The sequence below is a fragment of the Monodon monoceros genome, unplaced genomic scaffold (genome assembly GCF_005190385.1).
Source record: "Monodon monoceros isolate NGI ecotype Baffin Bay Population unplaced genomic scaffold, NGI_Narwhal_1 Super_Scaffold_22, whole genome shotgun sequence".
Lineage (NCBI taxonomy): Eukaryota > Metazoa > Chordata > Mammalia > Artiodactyla > Monodontidae > Monodon > Monodon monoceros.
This window is the reverse complement of record NW_021703779.1, coordinates 19260694-19288498: the sequence shown is the minus strand read 5'-3', so window position 1 is coordinate 19288498 and position 27805 is coordinate 19260694. Positions and strand designations below refer to the sequence as shown.

The 27805-nt window shown below is 41.0% G+C and overlaps 1 protein-coding gene and 1 pseudogene across 3 annotated transcripts in view; one reads left to right on the top strand and one right to left on the bottom strand.

Moving 5' to 3' along the window:
* PHEX (phosphate regulating endopeptidase homolog X-linked) overlaps positions 1 to 27805 on the bottom strand; it is a 206911-nt gene that overhangs the window by 41037 nt on the left and 138069 nt on the right. For all 3 annotated transcript variants that reach the window (XM_029239873.1, XM_029239874.1, XM_029239875.1), the window contains 2 exons: positions 26317 to 26420; positions 16685 to 16743 (listed from right to left, as the gene is read on the bottom strand). In XM_029239873.1, coding sequence (XP_029095706.1) covers positions 16685 to 16743; positions 26317 to 26420 — 163 coding nt within the window. The remainder of the gene's footprint in view (positions 1 to 16684; positions 16744 to 26316; positions 26421 to 27805) is intronic.
* On the top strand, positions 23432 to 23911 carry LOC114905574 (annotated as a pseudogene).

Sequence of the window (27805 nt, the reverse complement as noted above, 5' to 3'; positions counted from 1 at the left end):
CAAGAGTGATAGATCAAATCCCAACAGGGCCAACTCAATATCTTATCTCATAAAGCGAATGAGCTCTATTTAGCAAAGGTAGAAGTGAAAAATAATTAAATAAATGGAAAGGGAATTCCCTTTCTTTTCCTCTCCCTTTTTAATAGGCTTTTCTTATCTTTTCTTGCATATCCATTTTATCTCCTCTTCTTCCCGTTTCAGCACTGCCTCACCACCTATTTCACACTTTTCAAGCTCCTTTTTCTATCAGTATATTTATGGGAGACATTCCTCACAATGTAAGTGTGTGTGTGTGTGTGTGTGTGTGTGTGTGTGTGTGTATGTACGCACACATATGAACATGAGAGATAGGAGAGAGGGAAGGAGAGGGAGGAAAGAGAAATTTAACTATCGGACTGGCAAAAATTCATAAATTTAATAATACCTAATACTGACCAGGGTGTAGGAAGCATGTTGGTGGGAATATAAATTCTTGCAAGCATTTTGGAAAGCAATTTAGTCATCTCTCAATGCTTTAAATGCCATTTTAAAAAATGAGTAACTGCATGCTGATAAGAAAAAGGCTCTAACAGATATTATTAAGCAAAAAAAATATTAAGTGTAAATACAGCATTCTGTCACGTATGAGTCCTTTTATGTGTACTACACGTGTAAATGTATGCATAGGTATATAGAGCCAGGTCTGCTATAACGCTTGTATTGAAAAGGTAAATTTGTTCCAACATGATTGAAGTAGCAGGGAAAAGACTGGAGCGTAACTCCAATTTCACATTTTCTTATGCACAATTTTGTCCATGAGAAATGCTAGATGAAAGCAGAAAACTGCACCCAAATGAACTGAGCTGCTCAAAAGTACACAAAACGCACACATCCCAACATGGACCAGCTACCTCTGTCCCCCATGTGTTAGAAGCCCTACCCATCCACATCTGGTGTTAAAACTTTTCAGATAAACCTCCTTCCACCACTACACAGTAACTCACAAGCTGCAAGCCCTCCAGTGCCAACTTCCCCAAGCAAACTTCAGGTCGTTTTTTAAGGGAAAGCACCACATTTACTGTAGCGTTTATGTATTTACCCATTTAACACGTGTAAAACCGTGCTATCGTTTTTATTAGGCTCCTAGCTTTTGTTTTCACGTGTCACTGATAGTTTTTGATTGCTGTGCCCCAACCCCATTTGTCCCATAAGCCTTGTGGCTTTTATTGCACAGTTTTGCATAGTGCAGTGATGTTTGGGACCACACGTCGCATTACAGCAGAACTGACTACGTATGTACACATCTATGTGTATATGTACACATATATATTCCCACCAGCGGTTCTCAAATTTTGTCATGCATCAGAATCACCTGGAGGACTTACTGAAACACAGATTGCTGGGCCTCACCCTCAGAGCTTCTGAGTCAGTAGGTCCAGAGAGGTGGCTAGGAATTTGCATCACTAACAAGTTCCCCTGTGATGTGATGTGATGCTGATGGTTTGGGAACCACACTTCAAGAACCACGGCCCAGTCACTGGCTGTCATGCACTGTGGTGCCATGGCTAAATATGTTTATTGCTGCATTGCTGTAACTGAGGAAAGTGTGTAACAACCTAGATGTTCAACAGGAGGGGAATGAGTTAATGATGGTATAACCATATTATGGACTGCTGTGCAGCAAATGAAAAGAAAGAGGCAGGTCTCCATATTCTAGCGTGGGAAACTCTCGAAGAAATGCTGTTGGAATAAAGCAAGGCATAGATACAGATATAGAAATGCCATTTATATATTTAAGATAACTATCCTATCAGTTTGAGTATATGTATGAAAATTCACAGAAAAGGTCTGTAAAATACATACCAAAGTGGTCATAGTGGTTACTTACCTCTTGGAGCTAAATGGGATTTGGGGTGGTGGGTGGTTAAAGGGGCTTTGGACATAAATGTAATGTTTTAAATATTGATTAATCAAAGGTAATCAACTTGTATAATTAAAATGAACTCTTTTAGGGACTTCCCTGGTGGTACAGTGGTTAAGAATCCGCCTTCCAATGCAGGGGACGCGGGTCTGATCCCTGGTCGGGAAACTAAGATCCCACATGCCGCGGGGCAACTAGGCCCGCGCGCCACAACTACTGAGCCCGTGCGCTCTGGAGGCCGTGAGCCACAAGTAGAGAGAAACCCGTGTGCCGCAACAAAGAAAGATCCCGCATGCCGCAACGAAGACCCAACACAGCCAAAAATAAATAAATAAATACATAAATATTTAAAGAAATAAAATGAACTCTTTTAGAGATAAATAGGTGTGTGTATTACAGAAATTTCTTCTAAAGGTTACTCCAAACAGTTTATAGTTAACTAAGCTTACATAGTAGTGTTTTGCTCATACATTTGTCAATACCAGCAAATTCCTATTTCAAGCAAAAATACAGACTGTGGTTAAATAATTCCAAACACTAACATTCTGACAAAAGAAAATATTGGTATCTGTATGTTGTAACAACCTCACTCTTTGGTAGCAAAAAATTCTCTTTCTCAAATCTGTATGTAGGAAAATCACAAGGCCTGCTTTAGGCTTTCTACTTGGGTCAGCCTTTTGTTTTTACTGGCATTTCTCATAACTCTATCAATGAATACTGACTAACCTAGTTGGAATCTTAGCAAAATGGTGACCATAGAGTGCTTTTGTTTAGGACACAACTGCCAAACAACTGATCACATTCAGTGGGTCAGGTTCAACTAGTCGGTCTTTAAAGTCATAAAGTTATATCCTAACTGTAGCTGTATCTTTCCAGGAAAAGTTAAATGCCTCAGTGTGTCTGGGTTTCAGTGTCCATTTTACTAGTGTAAAATCACATTAATTAGGTTTTTTAGTATAGGCAAATATAGAGGAAAAAAACAAAATTAGCCCATTGTCCCACAGCTCAGACCTAAGAAAACAAACATATATCCTCAGGTATAGAGAGTTCAAACTGTATGGAGAGATGGGGAAAAAATTAATAATTTCCCTTTTTTCCCACCCCTCTCCCCCCAGCCCAGAACTTCCCACTACTATGTACAAAACTAGCTTCAGATATTTACTCAAATGTCACCTCCTTCACATTAAGGCCTTCCCTAGTGCTTTTTAAAGGAGGAAAGTATTATTCTACCCCCCTTTCTTGCTTTATAGCTCATCATAGTACCACCATCTATGATACTCTAAATTTTACTTATCCTTTATAAAGTATTGTCTGTCTTTCCCCAACTGGAATGCAAGCTCCATAACAAAAGGACTTTTATTTTTACCATTCTCTCACTGCAATATCTCCAAAACAATGCCTGGCACGTGGTAAGCACTCAATAAGTATTTGTTGAGTGAATGGAATCTGCACTTTGTGAAACTCTAAACGGTGACTGGGGTTAAACATTACCTATAACTATGAGTGCATGTTAGCCAAAGTCTAAAACATTACACGACACTATTAGTACTACCAATGTGCTACTTCTTGAAGTTTCCATATTCAATACCAGAATGGGGCTATGTTCCATTATTCAAGTTCTGGTTTTCCTTTACCTTCTAGATTAGGTACTCTGTTGGTTCCATTCCCTTACAATCATGGCCAAGCTAGTGCGGTTTTGAAGTTTGCACGTTTTTTTCAATAAACTCTTAATCAGAATGCAAATATTAACAAGATGAAAAGCTCTGCCTAGCTCCATGCAAATTCCATCACCCTATGTCCTCTTAGCCCTCCGTAACACCAAGGAATAAAAGTAGGATATTTTCCCTTTTATGGTTTTATGGCATATGCTACAAAGAGAAACTCACACAAAATACTGATTTAGATCAGAGTCCTTTGGTCCTAACAATACTGAATGAAGATAATCTCTTTTCCCTACATTCTTTGTATGCTTTCACATAACTGCCACATTAATTTTAAGTTCCATAAGTGTGTGGTTCAAGAAAGTTATCATGTGGCAAGTATTCTGAAAGCATTTTCTTCCAACGTTTTGTTACTTGTAAGTTTTGGGTTTTGTTTTTTATATATTGACGCTTACAAATGGTGATTATTTTAAGACAACTGTAGTCAGACTGGAAACATACAGACTGGAAACATTGTTTCCGTGTTTGTTCAGATTTAACAAGATGGGAGACCTCCAACTTTCAATACCAGTCTTCAAAACCCAGAGCACCTGCTTCTTCCCTTTCTCTCCATCAAACTTTTGAAAATTTACTAATACCCTCCATATCCAAGGGTGGAATTCAATCCTCAGTTGGTTGAACCTTCGGATGAAACCTTTAGATATGGAGGGCCAACTGTATCGTGCAAGGCAACTCAAATTCCATCTAAATTTGGGAGCAGTTCACTCAAATTCAGTCTCTCTTTTGACTCCTTTGAAGGAAGTAGCATTATTTGAATTTGTTCAGTTAGGATCTCTCCAGCGGCCTCAGGGGTGGAAGTGGCACAGCCAGGGGCCAATGACAAAGTAAATTCAGTCCAAAAGAAGTTGACAGCCGGGAGGTTCTAAAGGAGAATCCAATGGGCTTGAGAATGTGTAGGCCAATGTGCACACTCAACTGTTTAATTCAATCTGTTTCCATATTTGCTGTAGGTGCTTTTTCCCCAGAGAGGTACTTGGGTTTTCCATGGAGTGTGTATCACTATGGGTGTTTGTCATACTTTTATTGAGGGGCTGACTGTATCAATACATTGTATTATATTATTAGTCTTGTCAAATAACAGAATGTTTGGTCTTTTGCATGGATTTATTGGTGTATTAATGTGACTTTATTCTAGTACATGTCATGACAGTTATTTTCAAAAGCATTAAGTATATGCTTATATTACTGAACTCATCCATGTATCAATCTACATTCCAAGGCTTACTGCTGATGTACCATCTTAGCAACATTATTGTACTTCCTGGTGAGATCCACCTGTAGTTAATTCTGCTGACTTGTTTATTTTATTTGTCCTGCCCAATAGCTCCAAGTTCTATAGTTCACTAAGTGAACATAGTTTATGACTCTAATTTTGGAGATGTTAATATATTTAAATACCATCATAAAAACTACTGGGAGAAGTTTGGTTTGGTTATGATGATGCAACTTCCATAAATAACCAGTGACCACTAACATTTACTGAGCACCTATGATGTTCCAAGCCACTCAGGTAACTTTTGAACATACAAATGTCCTCAAAGAACCTACAATCCAGTGAGGGGGAAAGGCCGTAACTAGAAAAAAAATTCCATTTTGCAAAATCTAAACAGGAAGGTGAACTGATACCAAAGCTCTCTAAAAGTGTATTTTTAACTGAAATGTCTTTTAAAGTCAGTAAAGAAATACTGGATACACGGGAGTAGACGCACAGGCGTGTTTTGGAAAAGGGGTTATCTGTACACGTGTGTATGCTAATGGGCAAAAAATTTGTAAGATCAGTAGGGACCAGAGCTTTCAACAGGCCCCCAGTTATTTCGGTGCATCTCCTAGTTGAGACCCACTGGCTTCGATCAGAATAAGGATTCTCAACCCCAACTGTACATTAGAATCCCTCGGGGAGGTTTTTAAAAATATACCCATGTCCAAGCCCCTGCCCCAGACCTATCAAGCCACAGTGTCTGGGATGGAGCCCTGAGCAGCAGTATGTTTTCAAAGTTCCCCAGATGATTCTAATATGCAAACAAGTTCAGAAACCTTGGTTTAGGAAAAATAACTGATGTATATAAATTAGCCCTCCTGTCTCATTCTCCTCTCTTCACTGCTCCTCAACACTGTGCTCGTAACATATGACTAGATATTTTTATTATAATTTTGCATACTACTCTTTCAAAACTGAAATTTTACACGGCTTATAAATTATGATTGTACAAAAGGACAAAAACAGTTTTAATTGCAACTGCTTTGGAAAATCCAGGATGAATGCTCACTCTAAGAGAGAATGAGTGTCACATCTTATTCAGGATTAGTTCTTATAATCAGATAAGCCAGATACCATTCTTCTAGAATCTAGGGGGCCATCAGTAGGGACATGGAAATTGCTGCAGTTACAAAGCACTTTTGGTTATGTTTTTTGCTGTAAAGGGATTTCATTGTCATCTCACTGCTAAGATTAATAGTGGCTTTTTTTTCAATTTGGCATCTTGCAGTAATTTGGTGAATGCCAACCCTCCCCTTTCCAGAAAAGATCAAGTTCTAACAGCTGTGACTCATGTCAAGGGATCCAGCAAGATGCCCTAGCCATCTGCCGGCTTCCTGCAGGTAACCTCCTGCCACCAGATCTATCAGCCTAGAACTGACGAGCTGAAAGCAGCTTCTAAAATCTGCCCTCCGTCTTGAAATCTACTCTTCGGGCTCTTCTATTCTTTTCCTGCCAGAATTACCTCCAGGCTGCAACAAAGAGAACCCCTTCTTCTTTACCAGCATAACCAACCATCCCTGTCTGCCCAGGCCTGAAGGGGCTCCTGGGATGTGGAGCTTTCAGTGCTAAAGTTGGGACAGTCCCAGGCAAACCAGGACAAGTTAGCCTCCTTACCTTTACCCAACCAAGTTTGACCTCTTTTGCATTTGAACTGCAATTTTATAGCTCAGCAGTTCTCGAATTTCAGCATCTAGTGGAGGTTTGATGGTTAAAATCTTCTTAAAACATAAATTGCTGGGCGCACCCCCAGAGTTTCTGATTTGGTAGGTCACGGATGGGACCAGGTAAAGCCCATTTATCACAGGTGATGCTGATACAGGGGCCACACTTTGAGAACCACTATGCAGCTCAGTATCTCATACTCTACTCACGTACCAACAAGTCCTTTCATGCACACAACTGCTGTCCTAGGTATTCAAAACTGACACTAGAGGAAGTGATGTTCAGTCCAGGCCTGGGAAAACAGCAGATGCTCAACAAATGCCTGTGTGGGGTCACTGAGCCATATCTGGGGGTGAGATAATGGTCTCAAGAATGAAAATGTGACTAACATTTTCCCCTTATCAATTAGACCAAAAAAAAAAGAAAAAGAAAAAAACTGAGTCTCTTTATTCATCTCCTCCAACAGTATCTTTACGATGCCTAACAGTATCTTTTACGATGGTAAAAGAAACCCATCTCATCTATTGTTAGTGAAAATATAAACTGGTACCACTTTTCTCAAGAGAAGTAGGATAATATACATTTTTAAATCCCTTAAATTGAGCATACCATTTGACTCAGCAATTCCTCCACATCTAGGAATCTACCCTAAAGAACAGTCTCAGATTTGCACAAAGACTTAGCCGCAAAACTCATCACAGAGTTTTGGGTTTTTTTTTAACAATAGTGGAACAGCCTTAATGTCTTTCGGTAGGAAATTAAAGAAAGTAAGGTGCTTTTATATGGTGGAATACTCTGCATGGGAACTTAGAAGAATATGTGACAAATGAAAAAAATACTTGTTACAACTTTCAGTGGGAAAAAACAGTTTAACTGGACGAGTCCATAGTTAATTTCAATTTTTAAGTATGTAGATAAACATAAGTTTGAGAGAGATTCAACAAAATTATTAACTGTAGCTATTTTTAAATTATGATTAACTTTTAAAATATTTTTAGCTTATCTAAAATTTTCTAGATTTTCCACAGTAAATGTGAACTACTTTTGTATTAAGGGTCAAAGACAATTGATTTTTTTCAAGGGAGGACAAGTGAGACTGTGACCTTCAAGACCAATTAGTGAGACTGTTCCCTGACTCCCTGGCCATGGCTCCTTTCCAGCTTCCTGATGCTCTGCTCACTCGGGCTCACAGCCAGGTCGCTCCCAGTGTGTGTCCCACTCACCCCCCACCTCTTGAATCAAACTGACCCTGAAAGCCATTCTGTGCTTTCTGCTACCAGCCCTGCAGCGAACCTGCCCAGTCCTCTGTCTGGAAACAGCAGGCGTCCTGCCCCACGAGAGTGTTTTCACAAGTGCACAGCAGGTGGTAAATGCGTCCCTCCAGGCATCGGTCCGGGGACTCAACAGTTACAGGAATGCCATGAGACTGCAGGGCTTCCCACTGAAAGGCAGCTTGTCCCTCGGTGGCACTACCCAGAATGTCATTCTCAGCCACCTCCTTGGTCGGGCCTTAGAGACAGGGGGCTGTAATTAGGGCGTACAGAGTCCTTGACTAGACCAGGACAAGAACATCTGAAAATAGTTGTAGCAGGTGTCCCACAACCTTGCTAAGTGCATCATGTGGCAATTCTGCAAACTATTTGAACTTTGCTCATGACTTAACTTCAACTCACTTAACAAATTTTTTTTAAATTTCAGAGTAAATTTTGTGAAGGACAACGTTTTGGGAGAGTAGCTCAAAATATTCTTGTTAAGGTAGCTTATGAAATCTCTCAAATAACGTCCCCACCCCATCGGAATCCAAGGATGGAAGGAGATCACGGGCATAGCCAAAGGGCTTGCAGAGAACAGCACTCTTAGAGACGGCAAAAATCGACTGCTGCTTGACGTGACAGCCCTTTAGGACATGAAATCAGCACGACCTGAAGACCGCCTGACCTTCTGATCCTCACCCCCTGGCTGTCCCCACATCCCATAATATCTTGTTTCCATACCAAACAAACAATGCCCCACTACATGGGTGAGGGCAGAATATAATCATTACTCTAACATACAATTATACCATGCTTTCAACTTTTTCACAGTGTGTTCACATGTATCATTTCACGTAATTCTCACATTTCTTATCTGGCATTGAACAGTGTAGGCTGAAGACCTAGAGCACGTAATCAGAGAAGCTGGGTTATACTCCCATCTCCGCAACTTACTAGTTGTGCGCTCTTTTGCACGTTAACTTGGCCTCCCTGAGCTTCAGTTTCCTCTTCTGTAAAATGGCCCACAGTATCAGGCTTATAGATAGACCTACTGAAGATCAGAGACAACATATGCTAAAGTATCCAGCACAATGCTTGGCACATTAATGGTTCTCAGTGAAGAATGGCTGCACAGCGCAATTATACTCTCCATTTTATGGGAGTCCTTCAAAGCATCAGTGGAAAAGTTGGGAAACTACCTGTATTATCACTACACAATTATTTGAGAACAATCTTTTGGGATTTAACTTACCCATTCCCTGTTTCCCCTCACTGCTGCCACTGCCTAGGTTCAGACCCTCCCCATCCTTCTCTTGAACCACCTGCCAAACTCCTAGCTGGCGTAGGGGGTCTCAATCTTTCCCGTCTCCAAGCCATGATCTTCCAAGCCATGATCTTTAAGACTAAGACCAAGGAACCAAAAATGAAGTTTCCTGCCTCTCAAAGAAAACTACACCAGTTCCCTATGGCCTGTTCCTCAGTATGGCTTACAAGGTCCTCATCTACTTCTGCTACATTTCACCTCGCGTCATGCCTTCTGCCCCATCCCCCGTCTACCACATGCAGTCTGTGCCCCAGCAACTGTGAGCATCTCACCACCCGTTCCTGCTCCATGCTCCGCGTGTGTTGCCTTTGCACCAGCCAGTACTTCTGCATGTCCCAACCTACCTACTTTGCCTACAGAATTTTTCTCCTTTCAAAGCCCACTCAAATGCCATTTTCACCGTGAAGCCAACCTTCACTCCCCTAGATAATTTACACACTGCTCCGTGGCTCCCAGGATGCACTGCACAGCCTTCTGTTGCACACTCACCATGATGTCTTATAAATGACTGGTAACAAGTCTGTCTCTCCCCACTTCTCAAAAGCAAGGAATCCTAACAGCTAAGATTTATTGACTACCTACTACAAATCAGTTTCTCTTCCAAGCATTTTGTATACATTATCACCTTGAATCTTCACGACAACCCTATAGGATAGTCACTACTATTATCTCTATTTTATAGATAATTAAACTGAGGCTTAAAGAAGTTAAGTAACGTGCCCAAGGTTGCAAGTTATCAGTGGCCAAGCCAGGATTCAAAATCAAAGCCCACACTCTTAACCACTACACCATACCATATTAAAAACCTAGCACTGAACTCAGTACCTGGGAAGTTGTAATGTCTGTATTACTTATCTCTTGCTATATAACAAAGGATCCCAAAACATAGTGGCTCAAAACAATAAACATTTACTATCTCACAGTTTCTCTGGGTCAAGAATTCGGAAACAGCTTATTTGTGTGGTCTGTCTCAGGGTCTCTCAAGCGGTTGCTGTCAAGATGTCAGCGTGGGCTGCAATCACCTGAAGGCTTGGCTGGACTGGAGGATACGCTTCCAAGATGGCATGCGCACACAGTGCTGGTCATGGGCAGGAGGCCTCAGGTCCTTCACATGTGGCCCTCTCCACCAGCTCCCTGAGGGCCCTCATGACATGGTTGCTGGCTTCCCCCAGAGTGATCAATCCAAGACAGCAAGGCAGAAGCCAGATGTCTTTTATGACCCAGCCTCAGAAGTCACACCCTGTCATTTCCACAGTATCCTATTACTTACAGAGGTCAGCCTCATCCAGTGTTGGAGAGACTACACAGGGGTGTGAACACACGGGAAGCGAGAATCACTGGGGGCTCTATAAATATTAAGTGAATAAGGCGAAAAAATTACTAAGAATTGCTCTGTCAGGATCTCTTCTAGATAATGAGAAGTCTGGATTAGGTGGCCACTTAAGTTTCCTTCCTTGTAGCTCCAAAACTATGGGAGATTATTTTCCAATTCTACCCAAATAGATTGTCAAGTGCATTCAGGGATTTAATTTCATTAAAGTCCAGTAGAGGCCACAGGTGAGTATTTGCTAACTTGGCTTCTACTTTATGGTTTTAGGCAGAGTCAGCAAAGTATGAGAAATTCTACCAGTCTGAAACACAGTTATTTCCCTAACAGCAAAACAAATCTATGCTTGATTTCAGGATTAATTTTATAGTTAGATGCCAGCGTTAGCCCAGCCTCTGCACAAAGGCTTATCTTCCTTAGCAGAGTATCTGTGATTAAACTGAGGCAACTAAATCCCTTGTGTACAAGAGCAAAGATAATAAAAAATCATTGGTTTTAGCCCTTAGGCCTTGCTTGTTTTCAAGCCAACGTTTTGTTTGCTTAAAATAATTCCTTGATATGATTTGAGACCTACGAAGATAAAAAACTAATATTGTTATAAGGCACTATGCAGATACACATTGATACTGAATACATGAAATGAATTTTATTCTAAAGACCAGTCTATATTAGCGGAAATGAAAACCAAATGTAAGCGGCTCTCCCCTCAGGCTCACCCTCCTGCCTCCCGTAAGACCACCTGATTAGATCCAAAGTACTCTGGAAGCTGGGTCAGAAACACGCTACGAGGGTCCCTAGATCCCATCCTCTCACAGTGCTCTACACCAGATTGGCAAACTACAGCCATGTAAACAGTTTCACTGGAGCACAGCCGCGCTCATTTGTTTATGAATTGTCTATGGCTGCAATGGCAAAGGTGAGAATTTGCAACAGAGACCATATGGCTTGCAAAGCCAAAAATATTTACTATCTGGCCCTTTATAGAAAACATTTGCCGATCCCTCGTCCACACCTCTGGCAGCTTGGCCTGAGGTGAACTGTCATAAGCCCAAATGTCTATGCATGCTACACGCTATTCTAAAAATCTTTAAGGGAGAATGGGGGTATTACTGTTTATGTTGAGGTGTCACATACGTACAGTAAAGGAACAAATTTTAATGGTAGAACACAGTGAGTGTTTTACACAAGTATCACCTGTGCAACCACCTCCCAGATCAAGGTAATGTTTCCTATGCCCCCTCTCAGTCAATACCCCCCAAAACAAAGGTAGCCATTATTTTAACTTTTATCACTTAGATCACAGATTTGTTTGCCTGTTCCTGAACTTCATACGAATGGAACCACGCAGTGTTTCACTCACCATTAAGTCAGCGGCGTTCTTACACACTGCAGCATGGAGCACTTTGTTCTTTTCCCGTGCTGTGCAATATTCAATTGTATGAATACAGCACGGTTTATTTACCTACCCTTCTGTTGATGGAAATTAGGTTCTTTCCAGATTTTTGCTGCTATGAACATTGTGTACATGTCTCCTGGTGGGCATCAGGATCCATTCATCTTATCAAGAGTGGAATTTCTGGGTGACAGGAGACATCAACAAACTGACAAATACTTTTCCAAATGAGTCGTAACTGTTTAATGTACAAAAATATTGTTTTAATGTATAAAACCTTCTGAGAACAAAAGTTCAAAATACGCCCCTCCCACAATCTTCATATACACGCTGTGTATCCTGTGACAGACTGGCTATCCCAGGCATTAGTGGCGGGCGTGCCAGTTTTTGATATACAAAACCCTGACCTTGACAATATGCTGGCACTTTTCAAATTGATCTTGTTAAATCCTACCAAAAACTCTGTGGACAGGGTAACCTCAACATGTGACAGATGAGGACAAGAGGGGTCAGGAAGGAGAAACACCTTGACCAAGGTCATGCAACTAAATCAGTGGCACTCAAGGTCTCCCATCGAGCTTATGTCTTCCTACTAAAAGCAGGAAGACCTGGGACTTCCCTGGAGGTCCAGCAGTTACGACTCCGCGCTTCCACTGCAAGGGGCACGGGTTCGATCCCTGGTCGGGGAACTAAGATCCTGCATGCCACGCAGCATGGCCAAATAAAATAAAATAAAATAAACGCAGGAGGACCAGCTTTGCATTTATCACAGTAAGGTTAGGGTAGCACAAGCTTAGGCACCAATAACCTCAGCTCCTTGTTTTCCTGTTTAACCACCTTATCAGGTCAAATATAATTAAATTCTGCAACAGCTCCTGAGTATAACTCCCCGTACAGCAGACTTAAATCATCATTATTTCACACTACACTCTGTGTCTGAAGACATTGCTACCCAGCTTGACAAGGGTAGAAAAATAAGAAGCTATAACCACCCTGCAAAAATCTAACATTGAAAGATCACCACAAATCATAGGGTTTCACATATAGGCATGGATTTGCCAAAACAAACAAATAAACAAACAAAAACCCTACAGGTTTTTCTATTTTCTACTCAAGTCTCTACTGCATGCAGAAGCTGACTTAAATGGCATAAATCAGAAAATGACAATGCGAACTGAATGAAATTCTCATAAATCACGTTACTAAGTATAGTTACATCTTAGATGTGAAACCCAATTAAACAGATGGCCACATGCTGTCAGAATCAGCCCCTAATCAATAAAGATGTTCATTTTAGAAAATCACCTCCATTTTTCACTTCTTCAGTGAAGCAAAAAGGTGGTACTTGGGGGCTGGGGGGAGTCCCAGGAAACCCAGTGGGGAAATGTGTAAGGAACTCCACCTGTCTTAATTTATAGTCCAGAAAATCAGAAAGGAGGGAGAAAAAAATGTCACCCACAGGATTCCTTGTCATCTTGCCTGGGAATGCAATTTACAATGAGAGCAAGCACTGGTCATTAGGAAAACAGAAACAGCTTGAATCTCTTAATTAAAATACTGCTTCAAATTGTTCATTCCAAACCCCCTCTGCTCATGAGCTTTAGAGAAACCACTGGGTTACCCTGAAATGGCTGCTCCCTCAGTAAACCTCTGAAAAGATCAGCTCTCCCCAGAAAGAAACAGGCTGAGCAGGGGTGAATCCTGGAGGCAGGATTTAAACCCCCCAAGAGCAGTGAGTATTCACTGACATTGGAAAGCCAGTGTGCAAGCACTGCTGAGAAGTCTACCTCAGTGCCTTGTTTAGCATAAGAACTGATCTATTACATTCACCAGATTGATGAAAACTTTGTCTACCAATGCCAAGAAGTGATGAAAATGAGAGCTGGTGAAAACACTTCTGTACTTTGGAACACTCACTCTGGAAAACATTTGGTGTCATCTGGTAAAGTTGAATATTTGCATACTCTACAAGCCAGTAATTCCACTCCTAGTATATGCCCCGAACACTTGTTTCAGGGGACATGTATGAGAATATTCAGAGCAACGTAGTTCATAATAGCAAAAACCGGGGGAAAGGGGAACGCTTAGGTCTGTAGAACAGATAAGTAATCTGGGGTACAGTCATACATGGAATGTTACAGAGCAGTGAAAATGAAAAACCTACTGCCACATGCTACCTGGATGAATCTTAAAAACATGTTGAATGAAAGCACAATTGCTTAAGATTGCATGCAATAGAATACCATTTTTATTATGCTAAAAATAAGTAAAAATAAACAGTATATTGTTTAGGGATACATATGGTTTAAAATTTATTTTTCAAAATACAAGAAAATAATAAACACAAAAATCTGAATAGTGGTTACGTAACTGGTGAGGAGGAGGAAACTGAGGAGCGCAGACAGAGGCACTGGCATCAGGAACGTTCCAGTTCTTGGACGGGTGGTGGGTTCACAAACGTATATTTATTTTCTCATATGTTTTCTTATATACTTTGTAACTTTATGTGTTCTAGCATGTTATATATAATCTTTTGCATGTACAAAGTAAACCATTTTCTTTTAAAATAGATAATTTAAAGAATTTTCTATCACCCAGTAAGTTATTCCAATTGATATCGGTATAATTCGTGTTATATAAATATAACCTATATTATTATAAATAGTATTTATAAGTAATATCTAAAATATCATAATTTCCCATTAACACATGCAGCTTACTTCTCAACTCAGAGCTATAGAAAAGCATCATGTTGTATATTTTAAATATATAAAATTTTTATTTGTCAATTATACCTCAGTAAAGCTGGGGGGGGTGGAGAAAGCAATGGTATTTTTATGATAATAATGCACTGCCAGCTAACTGCTTTCCTGTTCACTACTCTCCCAGAGCAGTCCGGCAGAGGCTGCCATTCTCCAAGGTGGCCACACGAGGGCGACTCTAAGAAGGTGTGCCTGCTGGGAGTGGGCTGTCCCCTCTGACCAGGGAGTCCTGTCAGGATGAGGGCCAGCACAGAGGACCTACCACAAGTGGGTAGACAGGAAGCCTCACTGAGAAGGTGTCATTCAAGCAAAGATTTGAAGGAAGTGGGAGCGCAAACCACTTGGATCACTGGGAGAAGTTTTCCAAGGCAAAGAGAACCCTGAGTACAAATGCCTGTAAGGAAGAGTGTCTCGTGCTCTAGGAACAGGAAGGAGGCGAGCATGGCTGGAACAGAGGGGAGATAAAGGCAGCATCATAAGAGGCCTCGGGGCCATTTCAAGTAATTTGGCTTTTATTCTGTGTGAGATGGGATGCTGATAACGGGTTCTGAGCAAAGGAGGGACATGAGATGACTGTAGGACATCTTAAAATGGCTGTGATATTACATTTAGAATAGACCAAAGGGGGATAAGTTCAGAAGCAGGGAGGCAAGCGAGGAGGCTATTACAGGGGCTCGGGGGGAGACGGTGAGGGCACAATCAAGGGGAGCAACTCCTTATAAATTCTATCTCCCGCGCTCAACAAACAGCTTAGAGACATGCTTAACACCATGAGATTAGAGGTGCTCACCACACTAGGGAGTGAAGGGGGGCACCGGAAGACGTGCAGCGGCAGCCCGCCCTCCCACAGCAGGTCACTAGCAGCCTGCACTCGGGCTCTGTCACTCTCGTCAACGTCTTCAGGCTTTTACTACATGTGGATGTACCTCTAGACAATATATAGAACTGTTCTGCATGCTTTTGAACTCTATTTATATGATATCATACTCCACATATTTTTCCAAGTTGTTTTTTTTCACACACACAACCTATTATTTGTGAACTTCATCCACGTTAATACATGTCACTCTGGTCACTCATTGTTCGCCACTGTCTGGCATGCCCTTGTGTGAACATGACACATTTTGATTCATTCTCCTTTGGAGGGCCACATAGGTTATTCCCCTTTTGCTGCTATTATAAACAACACTGCTGTAACCATTCTCACGTGGGCCTCCACATGTACGACTTCTCTAGGGCACTGCTTCCCCAACTATGTTAGACTCACCTGGAGGGCTTAATAAAACAGTTTTCTGAGCCCCACGTCCAGGGTTTGTGAACAACAGGTCTAAGGTGAGGCCCAAGATTTTGCATTTCTAACAAGTTCCCCTGGGACTCTATTGCTAATAATCATGGGACCACACTTCGAGTAACAGCATTAGTGCACATGTCAAGGGCTCAAGTGACATTCACAGACACGCGTGCCCATAGTTGGCTTTTCTAGGTGTTGCCCAATTGTGCAGCAAAGTGGGTGGACCGATGTACATTTCCACCAGCAGTATGTGTCCCTGTCGCCAACATTTGGTGCTGTTAGATTTTTAATCTGTGCCAATCTGACCTTTAATAATTTTTAACTTATCATCGTAGTTATAATTATGTACCTAATACATGTAAATAAAAGAAACTCAAGACTTTACATCCCAGGATTAATTAGAGCATTTCAAAGCTTTTCTAACAGCTTCTAAATTCTCCCCAGCTACCTGATCGTTTTTCCCATCAGTCCTAGTAATAAATAAAACAAAAATCAGTAAGACCATTATGAAAGAAAAGTGGAAGCTTGTTCCTTTTCATGGCCAACATCACTGCAGTTTTATTTACTGTAGCTGTTTTCTTTTTAACTTAATGGTTATATAAAGCTTTTTTTAAAAAACTTATAAGGTAATGAGGAAAATTGGACATATGGGTAGGGAAACAAACTTCCTTCACCGACATACCTGGTCACTGCTGGGAGGAAATAAAGAGTGCCCTACTCTTAAGTCACAGTCATGGAAAAGTTCCACCCATTTTGTAGCACATTAACAAGGAGACAAGGAACCAGTACTCACGGATCTGGTTGGTGGATGCGCTGTAGAAGGCATTGACAGTCGTTGGATTTGTAAACCACCTGTAGACAGAGAAACAACCACCACCAAGTGATCATCATTGTCCAGGCAGGAGGGCGGTGAAACACATACAATGTGGTGGGATTTATTAGCAAATAACCAGGGAACAATGGGGAAGCTCGACACGCAGGGAAATTATCACCTCAGTTTAGGGTTATTGCTCTGCTCAATGAACAATCTCATCCTAAACTGAACATGCCTGGTTATTCACTGTTACTAACGTAATGTAAAAAAGCACCAGGGCTTCTGAAACAGCTTTAATGAAAAATTCTAGAATCTAAAGGGATCTCCCCACAGATGGAAACACAGCAACAAGCTGATGTTTGCCAGGCCCTGTTCAATGGGTCCATGGGACAGCTGAGTTTTCCATGCTGCATCACCTCTGACCTGTCCATTAAAGGTTTGAGTTTGGTGACAACATAGAAGTCCATGTAAAGAGAGATAATAAAGCACAACCATGGTACCTAGAGGGTCTGCCTGCTCCAGTAGAAAGTTTACTGATTTAAGCACCAAAAGATCTAATGGCTCATCCTGCCTCTATCACTAACTAGCTGGGTTGTGGTGGAAAAGTGGCCTATCTTCAGTTTCAGCTATAAAACTAAGCTATGGCATTAAGATATCTTAGGAGTACCTTCCAGCTATGAAGAGTCTACACTGCATTTTAAATGCACAGGAAGTTACTTAGATCAGACTCAGCAAATTTCTTCTGTAAACAGATGGTAAACATTTAGTCATTTCATGGACCAAGAGGAAAAATCAAGGACATTATATAGGTACTTCCATAGTGAGAGAAACTTTTCTATAAAATTTTATTGATGAAAGTCAAAATATAATAATCTAGTACAGGGCTTCCCTGGTGGCACAGTGGTTAAGAATCCGTCTGACGATGCAGGGGACACGGGTTCGAGCCCTGGTCCAGGAAGATCCCGCATGCCGTGGAGCAAGTAAGTCCGTGCACCACAACTACTGAGCACGCGCTCTAGAGCCTGCGAACCACAACTACTGAGCCCACGCACCTAGAGCCCGTGCTCCGCAACAAGAGAAGCCACCGCAATGAGAAGCCCCAATACCACAACGAAGAGTAGCCCCCTGCTCACCACAACTAGAGAAAGCCTGCTCGCAGCAACGAAGACCCAACACAGCCAAATATAATAAATAAATAAATAAAATTAAGTTCCCTTTAAAAAAAAATAATCGAGTACAATTTTTGGCCTAGTAATGAGAAGAATGAAATTCCTTAGAGGCAGGAGAACGTTATGCTTTGAGGTTCAAAGTTAGTGCTTCCTACCATCAAATCAACCACAGACGTTTATCTCTAAAGATCACTCTTAGCTCATGGGCTATACAAAACCAGGCAGCAGGCAAGATTTAGCCCTCAAGCCATAGTTTGCTGACCCCTGACTTAGATGCCTGTGAGTTTCGGGCACTGCTGTTTATGATTAAAACCAAGCATTTGTCTTAAGCTAAACTGCTCAAAATAAACTTCTGTAAATCCCTTTTCAGAACAAGCATTTTACCAATTTATGTCTAATAGAATAATTATGTCAGACTGATAATTTATGTCAGACTAACATGAAACTGGTAGGAAATCCAAGTGTGGATTCTAGTTGGTCCACCCATACCTTCTCCCCTTATAAAGAAGCCCATGACTGTCATCCTATTATTATCACTAGTAGTAGTAGCAGCAGCAGCTAACATTCACGGAGCACTTACCACGTCCTATGCACTTTCTAGTCATAGGTTTTCCCCATAGAAACTACAGGAATTATTAGCCTATCTCACAGGAGAGGACAATGAGACTTACAAGCATTATATGCTCGCACAAGGTCTAGTCTGTCTGACTTCAAACCAGTTCTCTTAAGCATTATATTATACTGGAGACATCACTGGAAATCAAAACAGAGTGCCTCCTCTTGTCAAAGCTGAAACCTGTACTCACTTCCATAAAATGTATATTCTTTTCCTTCAAATTTAGGATGAGTATTTCAATAAACCCTAATGTTTGACACACACTTACTGGCTGGCTTACTTTTCTGAGGAGAAAAGTACAGGGAAAGCACTTTTATTGCCCTAATGTCACTACCTGTAGTAGGTAATATTATGGCCCCCCCAAAAAAATGTCCATGACCTAATCCCTGGATCCTGTGACTATGTTACATTACATGGCAAAAAGGACTTTGCAGATGTAATTAAGGTCAAGAAGCTTAAAATAGAGCAATTATCCTAGATTATCCCAGGTTGGCCCAATCTAATCACATGAGTCCTTAAAAGTGCGGATCCTTCTCTGGCTGGAATCCTAGAGATGCAACAGGGGAGAAAGTCAGAAGAGATGCTGCAGAACGGGAAGTCAGAGAGATTCCAGGGGTGAGAAGGATTTGACATGCTGTGGCTGGCTGTGACATGCAGCTGCCACGTGCAAGGAGTGGGGAGAGAGTCCTCTAGGAGCTAAGAGTGGCTCCCAGCTGACAGCCAGCAAAGAAGTAGGAACCTCAGTTCTACGATGAGAATCGAAGAGGATTCTTCCCAGAGGCTCCTGCTAAGAGCCCAGCCAGCTGTCACCTTGACTTCAGCCTTCTGAAGACTGCAGCTGAGAGCCCAGCCAAGCCATCCCACATTTCTGACCTACAGAACGGTGAGGGAATACATTCGTGTTGCTCTGAGCTGCCGATAAGGCTGTGGTGATTCATTACAGCAGCAACAGAAAACTAACACGCAAAGAACCCAGCATTTGTTATGTCTGCTCTCTGGGTCAAGAGGGGAGAATCCAGGTGCCTCTCAACATGGCTTCTAAATGACATTGGACTGAACCATAGTATGTACCAAAGATGATGTGTATTCCTAGAGCTCATCTCTTCTCTTCCCATCCCTCCCAACTCCCCTCCCTTTAGCAAAGAATAAACTTTCAAAACATTAGGCTAAGAGCCATATATAGGAACAATGCTTCTAACTTCTGACGGACAAAGGCAGACAAAACAAAGAAATCAAACAACCAGATGGAGCCTGATGGGGCCTCTGAAGTTTCAGCAAGAATTCCTAAAACATCTTATACAAGATGCATGATCTCACCTTCCCTGACTTCTCAGAGCTCCTGCTGGCTCTAGGACACGTTTGGAGCCCTGATTATACCCAGAGCTGATACTAAGTAGGTGCACTAACAGAGCCTACCAGTTGTGGATGCCTTTACTTCTTCTAATTGGACAGTTCCCACACCAAGCCAGCCGTTAAATATCTCGTACATCTCCCTGATTATATCTGAGTTTATTATATATTTAGTTTTACTATTCTCTAACCTAAGCCTACCTGTGCTGGTTTTAATACGTGTTTGTAATTTTTTTCACACTCCTCCCATTAAGAAGTGGACTCTAAATTCCTCTCCCCTTGATTATGGGATAGTCTTGGTGACTCTCTTCTAAAGCATAAAATGCAGTGGAAATGACACCACGTGACTTCCAATGCTAGGCAATTAAAGGCAATACAAGTTCCCCCGGTAAACTCATATTCACCCTCCCTCCTTCTTTTTCAGGAAACTTGCTCTTCAAAGTTTCTGGCTCAATCAGCATGCCACAAAGAAGCCCAGTACACATGGAGAGGCCTAGTAGGCCTTCCAGGCAGCAGCCCGCACCAACCACTAGACTAGGAGAGGAGGCCTCCCATGTGACTCCAGTCCCAGCCACGATCTGACTGCAACTACATGCAACGCCATGAGCAAGAACCACCCAGCTGCGCCTAGTGGCCACCAGAACCGCGAAAGAAAAATGAATAATTACTGTTGCTTTAATCCTCTAACTTTGGGGGTGGTTCATTATTACACAGCTCATTACAGCAAGAGATAACTGAAACACTGAAAAGCTGGCTGTCCACAGATTAAGTCCTACCCAACGGGTTGAATTTTCCCAGAAAAATGTTTTATTTGCCCAACACAATGGCTTTTAAAAGTACCGAACTGGAATTCCTTTAAATGAGGCATGCAATCACTAGAACTGGGATTCCTTTAAATAAGGCATGCAATCACTAGTTCTCTATGGTCTCCACCACTCCCTATCATTTACACTTGTCTAGGTCAACATCTGTTACCTGGTTGGGCCGTGAAGGCATATGAGTTTGCACAACTTACCTCCCAACAAGATTTTAAGTTCCTTATGGGCTAAGACTATTGTCCAAGTGGTATATGCTGAGCAAAAATTCATTAAATTGGGCTTCCCTGGCGGCGCAGTGGTTGAGAGTCCGCCTGCCGATGCAGGGGACACGGGTTTGTGCCCCGGTCCGGGAGGATCCCACGTGCCGCGGAGCGGCTGGGCCCGTGAGCCGTGGCCGCTGAGCCTGCGCGTCTGGAGCCTGTGCTCCGCAACGGGAGAGGCCACAACAGTGAGAGGCCGGCATACCACAAAAAAAAAAAAAAAAAAAATCATTAAATCTATTTAAATGAATGTATTGCTATGTATACATCTACTTAGATAAACAAAGAGTGTCATTCAAGTGCTTTAAATTCTTTTTATTATGTCTTTAGGGTGTTCCTGCAGTCTATGTTTGGGAAAGGATTTAGTAGATAAGGTAGGAAGAGGTCTCATATAAATTTCAAAAACATATAGAGATGAAATTATACTGGACAATGGATACATAAAAAGAGTGTGATGATGAAATGCAATAATCTAAAGCAAAAGACACTGATACCCTGATTTCTTTGGACCATATAAAATAGATATACATCAGGCTAAAGTTTTACATTTTACCTATTAACTCTTAAAGATAGTCTAGGGAATATGGAATGGAAAAACCGTAGAGTATTTATTGCTTTATTTCACATATCCTGTAGATTGTATCCATCCCATTCCATGCTGTAGATAATTCTGGGCAGGACCATAATTTGTATAGACATTTGATGTATTTTTACATATTTTTCAGAAGATAGAGAAAAAAATCCAGGCATGTTTGGTCACAGTAGAATGAGAGTGAGTTAATAGGGAGGCTGGCTTAAAATCATTTCTGTCAAAGAAAGAGGATCCTGAGGGAAAGAAATTACTTTTGACTCAAGCTGAGCAATGAAGTAAATCCTCTATTTTTAAGCAAGCTGATGAAGTGACAATTCTGAGAACCAACCCCTAAATATGTACCTTCAGGGATGACTACCCAATTAATTTCATTCTTGCTGACATTTCCCATTGTGTTAGAAACTTCTTAATGCACATTAGTGCGGCTAAAATGGATTCCATGAGAATGAAACATAAAGGGTGTTTATCTCCTATACCCACAAAGAAGCAAAATGTTATTTCAGGGCTTTATGGAAATATAACCAGGATGTGCTGTTCAAAGTGAACTAGTGTAGTGGAGCTACTCCAGAATCATCCTCATTCGATTAACTCATGAATTTTCAGACCTAAACGATGTCAATTAAAGTCGATGGGTATCATAAAGCTAAAATTCCCCACAGTGCCTGAAAAAGGACCCACCTGAAACTTCTTCTTAAAAAATGACTATCACATCACTTTACCATGCAAAAAGAATCTTAAATTTCCTAACATTGCTTTCCCTGATATAGACATATGGTCTGAGGAATTACTAGCATTGCACTGATTTTCATTCCAGGAGAACTCTTCCAGAAATATTAACCAATTTAATGTCCTTGTGAAAGAGGTATTTGTTTTCATTGACAGAGAAAAAAAAAGACACAAGTCACACAGTTGGCTTAAGCCCACAGTCAGCCAGCACTTTTCCAAGGCATAAATATTAGAAATAGTCAAGGCCATTAGAATCTTACAGCCCATCAGTATTTTAGGATGATGTTAAAAGTGACACATTTAGGAGTTTTCCAATTAGCAACGCAGGCCTTGCTACACACCCAAATGAATAATGACATTCTGAAATTAAAGAATTAACTTGGCAGCGTCTCCAAAATAGAAGAATCCCTGAGAAGACCCTGAAAGTTCACAAAAATACTGGTGGGAAGTTTGAATTTTTCACAAGTTGCAAAGACAAGAGTTTGAACTTATCTGAAGTAGACCTGAAAGGGCAGGATGATTTACATACTACATGTAGATGCTCACTGAGATACTGGAAACTATCTGAAGTCGTGAGATTTGAGAAGCTGGTTTTAGAACCCTAAATCTAAAATTTCTATTGAGTAATTTAGGCTTGGAATGAAACAGGCAAGATGGACTGAGAGATACTGTGATGAGAGGAGAACATCAAGGACAATGGGGCAGGTGGCTTCACATCAGCTCTCTGTCATTTCCAAAGAAGTTCTAAAGCCTTCTGCTTTCTTCCTTTGGGCTTTGGAGGGGAGTCACGGATAGGCCAGGGGAATGGCTCAGCTTTAGGCCTACTCCTTAAGGTCAAACACTTTTAACTTACTCCGTAGGCGCATATTGTAAGAAGATTTGAAGGGCAGAGGGCGGGATGGCTAGATGGGACCCATGGCTAAGAGGGAGAGGCGGTAATCACAGCTTAAGCCAAGGGAGGGTAAAGGGCCTAGAGTTTTTCTAGAGGCCAGAACAGAGGAGGGAGTTGGAAGAGGGAGTAACGAGAGACCCACAGGGCATAAAAAGAGCCAGCCAAAGATCTGGAGACCAGAATATCACACAAGGCGAAAACATGGGCCATGAAAAAAAAAAGGGCCATGGAACTCAGGCTTCCAGCTCTGACACTATGAAAAGGTCAACAAATCCTTTCCACAAAAGCCAAGTATACATTTCCCCTGGCTGGCAGCTTGGAGGCCGCAGGATGCCTGGAGTTACTGTAAAAGACGGGAACCAGCGGGAGTTCGTCAGAGCTCTGGCAGCCTTCCTCAGAAAGTCCGGGAGCTGCAAGTCCCTGAATGGGTGACGCTGTCAAGCCGGCCAAGCACAAAGAGCTCGCTCCCTATGATGAGAACTGGTTCTACACACAAGCTGCCTGCACAGTACCTGTACCTCCAGGGCAGCGCTGGGGTTGGTTCCGTGACCAAGATCTATGCGGGGCGTCAGAGAAATGGTGTCATGCCCAGCCACTTCAGCAGAGGCTCCAAGAGCGTGGCCCGTCGGGTCCTCCAAGCCCTGGAGGGGCTGAGAATGGTGGGAAAGGACCAAGATGGGGGCCACAAACTAACACTTCAGGGACAGAGAGATCTGGACAGAATCGCTGGACAGGTGGCAGCTGCCAACAAGAAGCATTAGAACAAAAGATGTTGGGTTAATAAATTGCCTCATTTGAAAAAAAAGTATAAAAATGGACAAAACTGTCAACAAACAACCATTTTAGGGCCCTGGGAATTGATCAAAGGCAAACAACACATTGAAAAATGTTTAATTTTGAAAAACTGCTACAACTTAAGAGGAAGTAGAACAGGAGTCTGTGGCCTTCTTGCCTGGGACTACTAGCCTCCCTCCCAGCTCAATCAGCAAGAACTTATTTTGTTAGGATAGGGCTGGCTGGAAAACCAGCAGCTTTGCTGCCGCAGGGGGTGGAGGTAAAAACTTGCAACTCTGCCAGCTGGAAGTGATAAACCCGGTAGAAAACAAACGAGGACAACCCACAGCTTTGTGAGCCTGCAGTTACAGCTCCCATTGGGGAAAGTGACAGATCAGCCAGCAATTTAAAAGGGAGACAGTGGAACTGAAAGAGTCATAGAAGAGTGAGATCAGCTCTCCACACATCCCTGGCTGACTGGGAAACTAGGCATGTGTACAGGGGAGACCCAAGAGAGCCCAGGAGAAAGTAAACTCCAAGGGTGACTGGGAAGGGCTGGTGACTTTGAATGCACACCCAAGCCCCACGCAGATCAACTGGCAGAGGGCAGAAGCCCTACAGGTTCAAAGTGTCTGAGCACAAGCTCTGCCCTGATCCCTGGCTGAGGACTAAGCTATGCAGACTCAGGGACAACCTCCATGAAGTGAGGCTAAAAAATAAAAACGAGAATTTAAAAAATGAGTAGACATCTATGGCCACATACTGTAGCAGAGACAGATTCTACTGTGTTAGTCCAGGAAAGTTACTTTTTAAAAAGCCTCAGAAAAATAAATCAGAATCCACAGGTGCTACAATACATTACCCTAAATGTCATTTTCAACAACGACAAAAAATGATGCCGGAAAAAAAAGTGTAAAGAAAAGCGATTAATAAAAACTGACTCTGACTGAGCCCACATGCTGGATTTAACACACAAAGACTTGAAAGCAGCAACTGTAAATTAGTTCAAAGAATTAAAAACTGTATTCAAACAATTAATGGAAAATAAGAGGACAATGACAACAAAGAGTCGTAACAAAGAAATAGAAAGTATTTAAAAAAAAAACAAATGGAACTTCAGGAGTTGAAAAGTGCAATAATCAAAATGAAAACTGTATTGATGAGTCACCAGCAAATTTGAGAATACAGAAGAAAGAACTGGTGAATTTGAAGACGGATCAATAGAAATAATCCAACCCGGAGAAAAGAGAGAAAACAACCTTGGAGAATTGGGTCATATCAGAACAGAGTAATACCAGCAGGCAGAAGAGAAAGTAATCTAAACCTGAGCTGAAGAATTTCTCAGTTGTAAGCCTCTTGTTCATTTTGTAAAATGGGGATAATAAATAGTACCTACACCTCACAGAATTGACTAGAGGATAAAATGAATTAAAATATGTAAGTCACTTCCTGGAACATTATAAACACATAATAATTTTTAGTTGCTATCATCATCATTCACACTTTGCTAGGGAAGAAAATCATGACTGGCCCTGACCCCAACAGTTCCTAGTGAAACTTCCCTACCTGTAGGAAAGGTTCCTACCGCTTGCTGAGAAGAGGGATATAAATCATAACTGCTACTGAAGGAAAATAATAGAGCTATCATTTCTTTGACACGCATTACCTGACAAAGATCCTATAGTTACTTCATAATCACAGGCATACCTCGGAGATTGTAGGTTCAGTTCCTGACCACCATAATAAAGCAAATATCACAAATTTTTTGGCTTCCCAGGCATATAAAAGTTATGTTTATACTATATGGTAGTCTGTTAAGTGTGCAATGGCATTATATCTAAAAAAATGTACATACCTTAATTTTAAAATACTTTATCTCTAAAAAATGCTAACCATCATCTGACAACACAGTGTTGTCACAAACCTTCAATTTGTAAAAAACGCACTGTCTGCAAAGTTCAATACAGCCAAGTGCAATAAAATGAGGTATGCCTGTATACAATTACTTCTACATTTGTAATCATACTTTACTTTTTAAATATTTGGTTTTTAAGATATTCAAAAGTTTCTGCCTGAGTGTGAAATTCTAGAGAAATTTGCTTATATATATATTCATAACAAGATCTAGAAATGATTTGAACATTTGCATCTGAGTAAGCCTTCTTTTTATGTGTTGATGCTAGGAGTAGGGTAGTCATAATTAGACTGAACAACTGATTCATATAATATCAGAAATAAGAGTTGCCAAAACATAACACAAATTTTGCCAAACAAAAATAACTGGCAAGCCAGCTACTCTGACTTGAGGGGAATTACAAAGTTTGATCTAAAGAAACTCTACTTCCCACCAACATATTTATCTATTTCACTTTTTTTTTCTTTCTTTCTTTCTTTTTTTAATTTTTCTTACTCACTCTGTTTTTGGAACAGCTTTTCTCAGCCAGAAGAAATCAGTCTGTGCTAAATACTTGCGGGTTTGCAGGACGTTGCCGAAGTAGTCAGATTCTGAAAACTTGACCTGAATAAAACAAACCACGACCATCACTGTTCTAAGTGCAGATAAAAGATGGCTCTGAAAAAAAAGACTTCGGCGCACAAATGAGCGCGCAGCGGAGACGCTGCACTCCTCACATCATCTCTCAGCCATCACCGGTTAACCCAGTCTTCACAAAGCCATGAAATTTAATCTCGCCATGAAATTTAATCTCAGTGATTTTCTTTTAAAATAAAAAGCTCAAAAATCAATACGGTCGTTTCTGGATGACAGTAAAAAACGAGAAGCTGCAGTAATTTACAATGCATTTCATTTGCTTTATAACTGAAAAATCTACTTTAGCCTTTACAGAACATATTATCTTAGGTTTGAAATTTCTTCGCCCACATGAGTCCTTGATCTTTTCTAAAAATGTGTACTTTATTTATTTGTCACGTAGGTTCTTCTAATAACATTCAGTTTATTCAGCTGAAACCTCGTTTAGTTCACAGATGATGATTCAGTCAAATGTTAAAATCTAATTTACTGTAATCAGTGTTTGTTCATGAAGGAAAAAAAAATGAAAGCGATTCAGACTTACTTTCTACCCTAAGCACAATGGAGTCACTAGAATAGTTTGTTTATTAATTGAAATTTTCTATCAACGCTCAAAAAATGCTCTGGTCACTGAAGATTCATGAAATTACAGAGGCAAATCATAGATTATAGCTCTCATGGAAAAAAAGGAAGTTGATGGCTCACAACAATGTTGTCTATTAAAATAGGGAGAAAGACATAATTGATTCTTGAGTTCCTTTTCTTTTTTTTGGAAGGAGAATGGCAGACAGTTTTAATTCTATAGGCACTCTATCTACAAAAGTAGCAATACTTAACCTAAATATTGTAAATAATATCCATGTAACAGTAAAAGCAGTGATTTGTAGTGATCCCTAATGCTTTGGTTTTAAAATATATTACTGTGGCAAATAAAATTGAAAAAATACACATTTGAATAAGCAAATAACCAAGAGTAATCATATTCTTATTAGCTGTAATATTTCTGTAAATTTAAGCCATGATACTCTTTTAAAAGCAAAAATTAAAATATGGCAAATGAAGGTATATGAGACCCACAGGCATCACACTACAGATATGAATGAATATACACAACTTGACAGTTACAGACTTGACCGCAGTCTATGTGTTGGCCAGTGTCTCACTCAGGTTTATCTCTTCCCTAACATATCATGGGTACTCATTTTGTCTGCAGAGTAACTTTTGTTAATGACTCATCTTAGCAATCTTTCCAGGGGACCAGGCCAAAATATAAAGAGAAGAATAAAATAACTAATGGCACAGAGAGAAAGGCAGGAATGAAAGTATCAATTCCTGGCATCTTCGGTGTTCTCCTTGGCCAACAAGTTACAGAG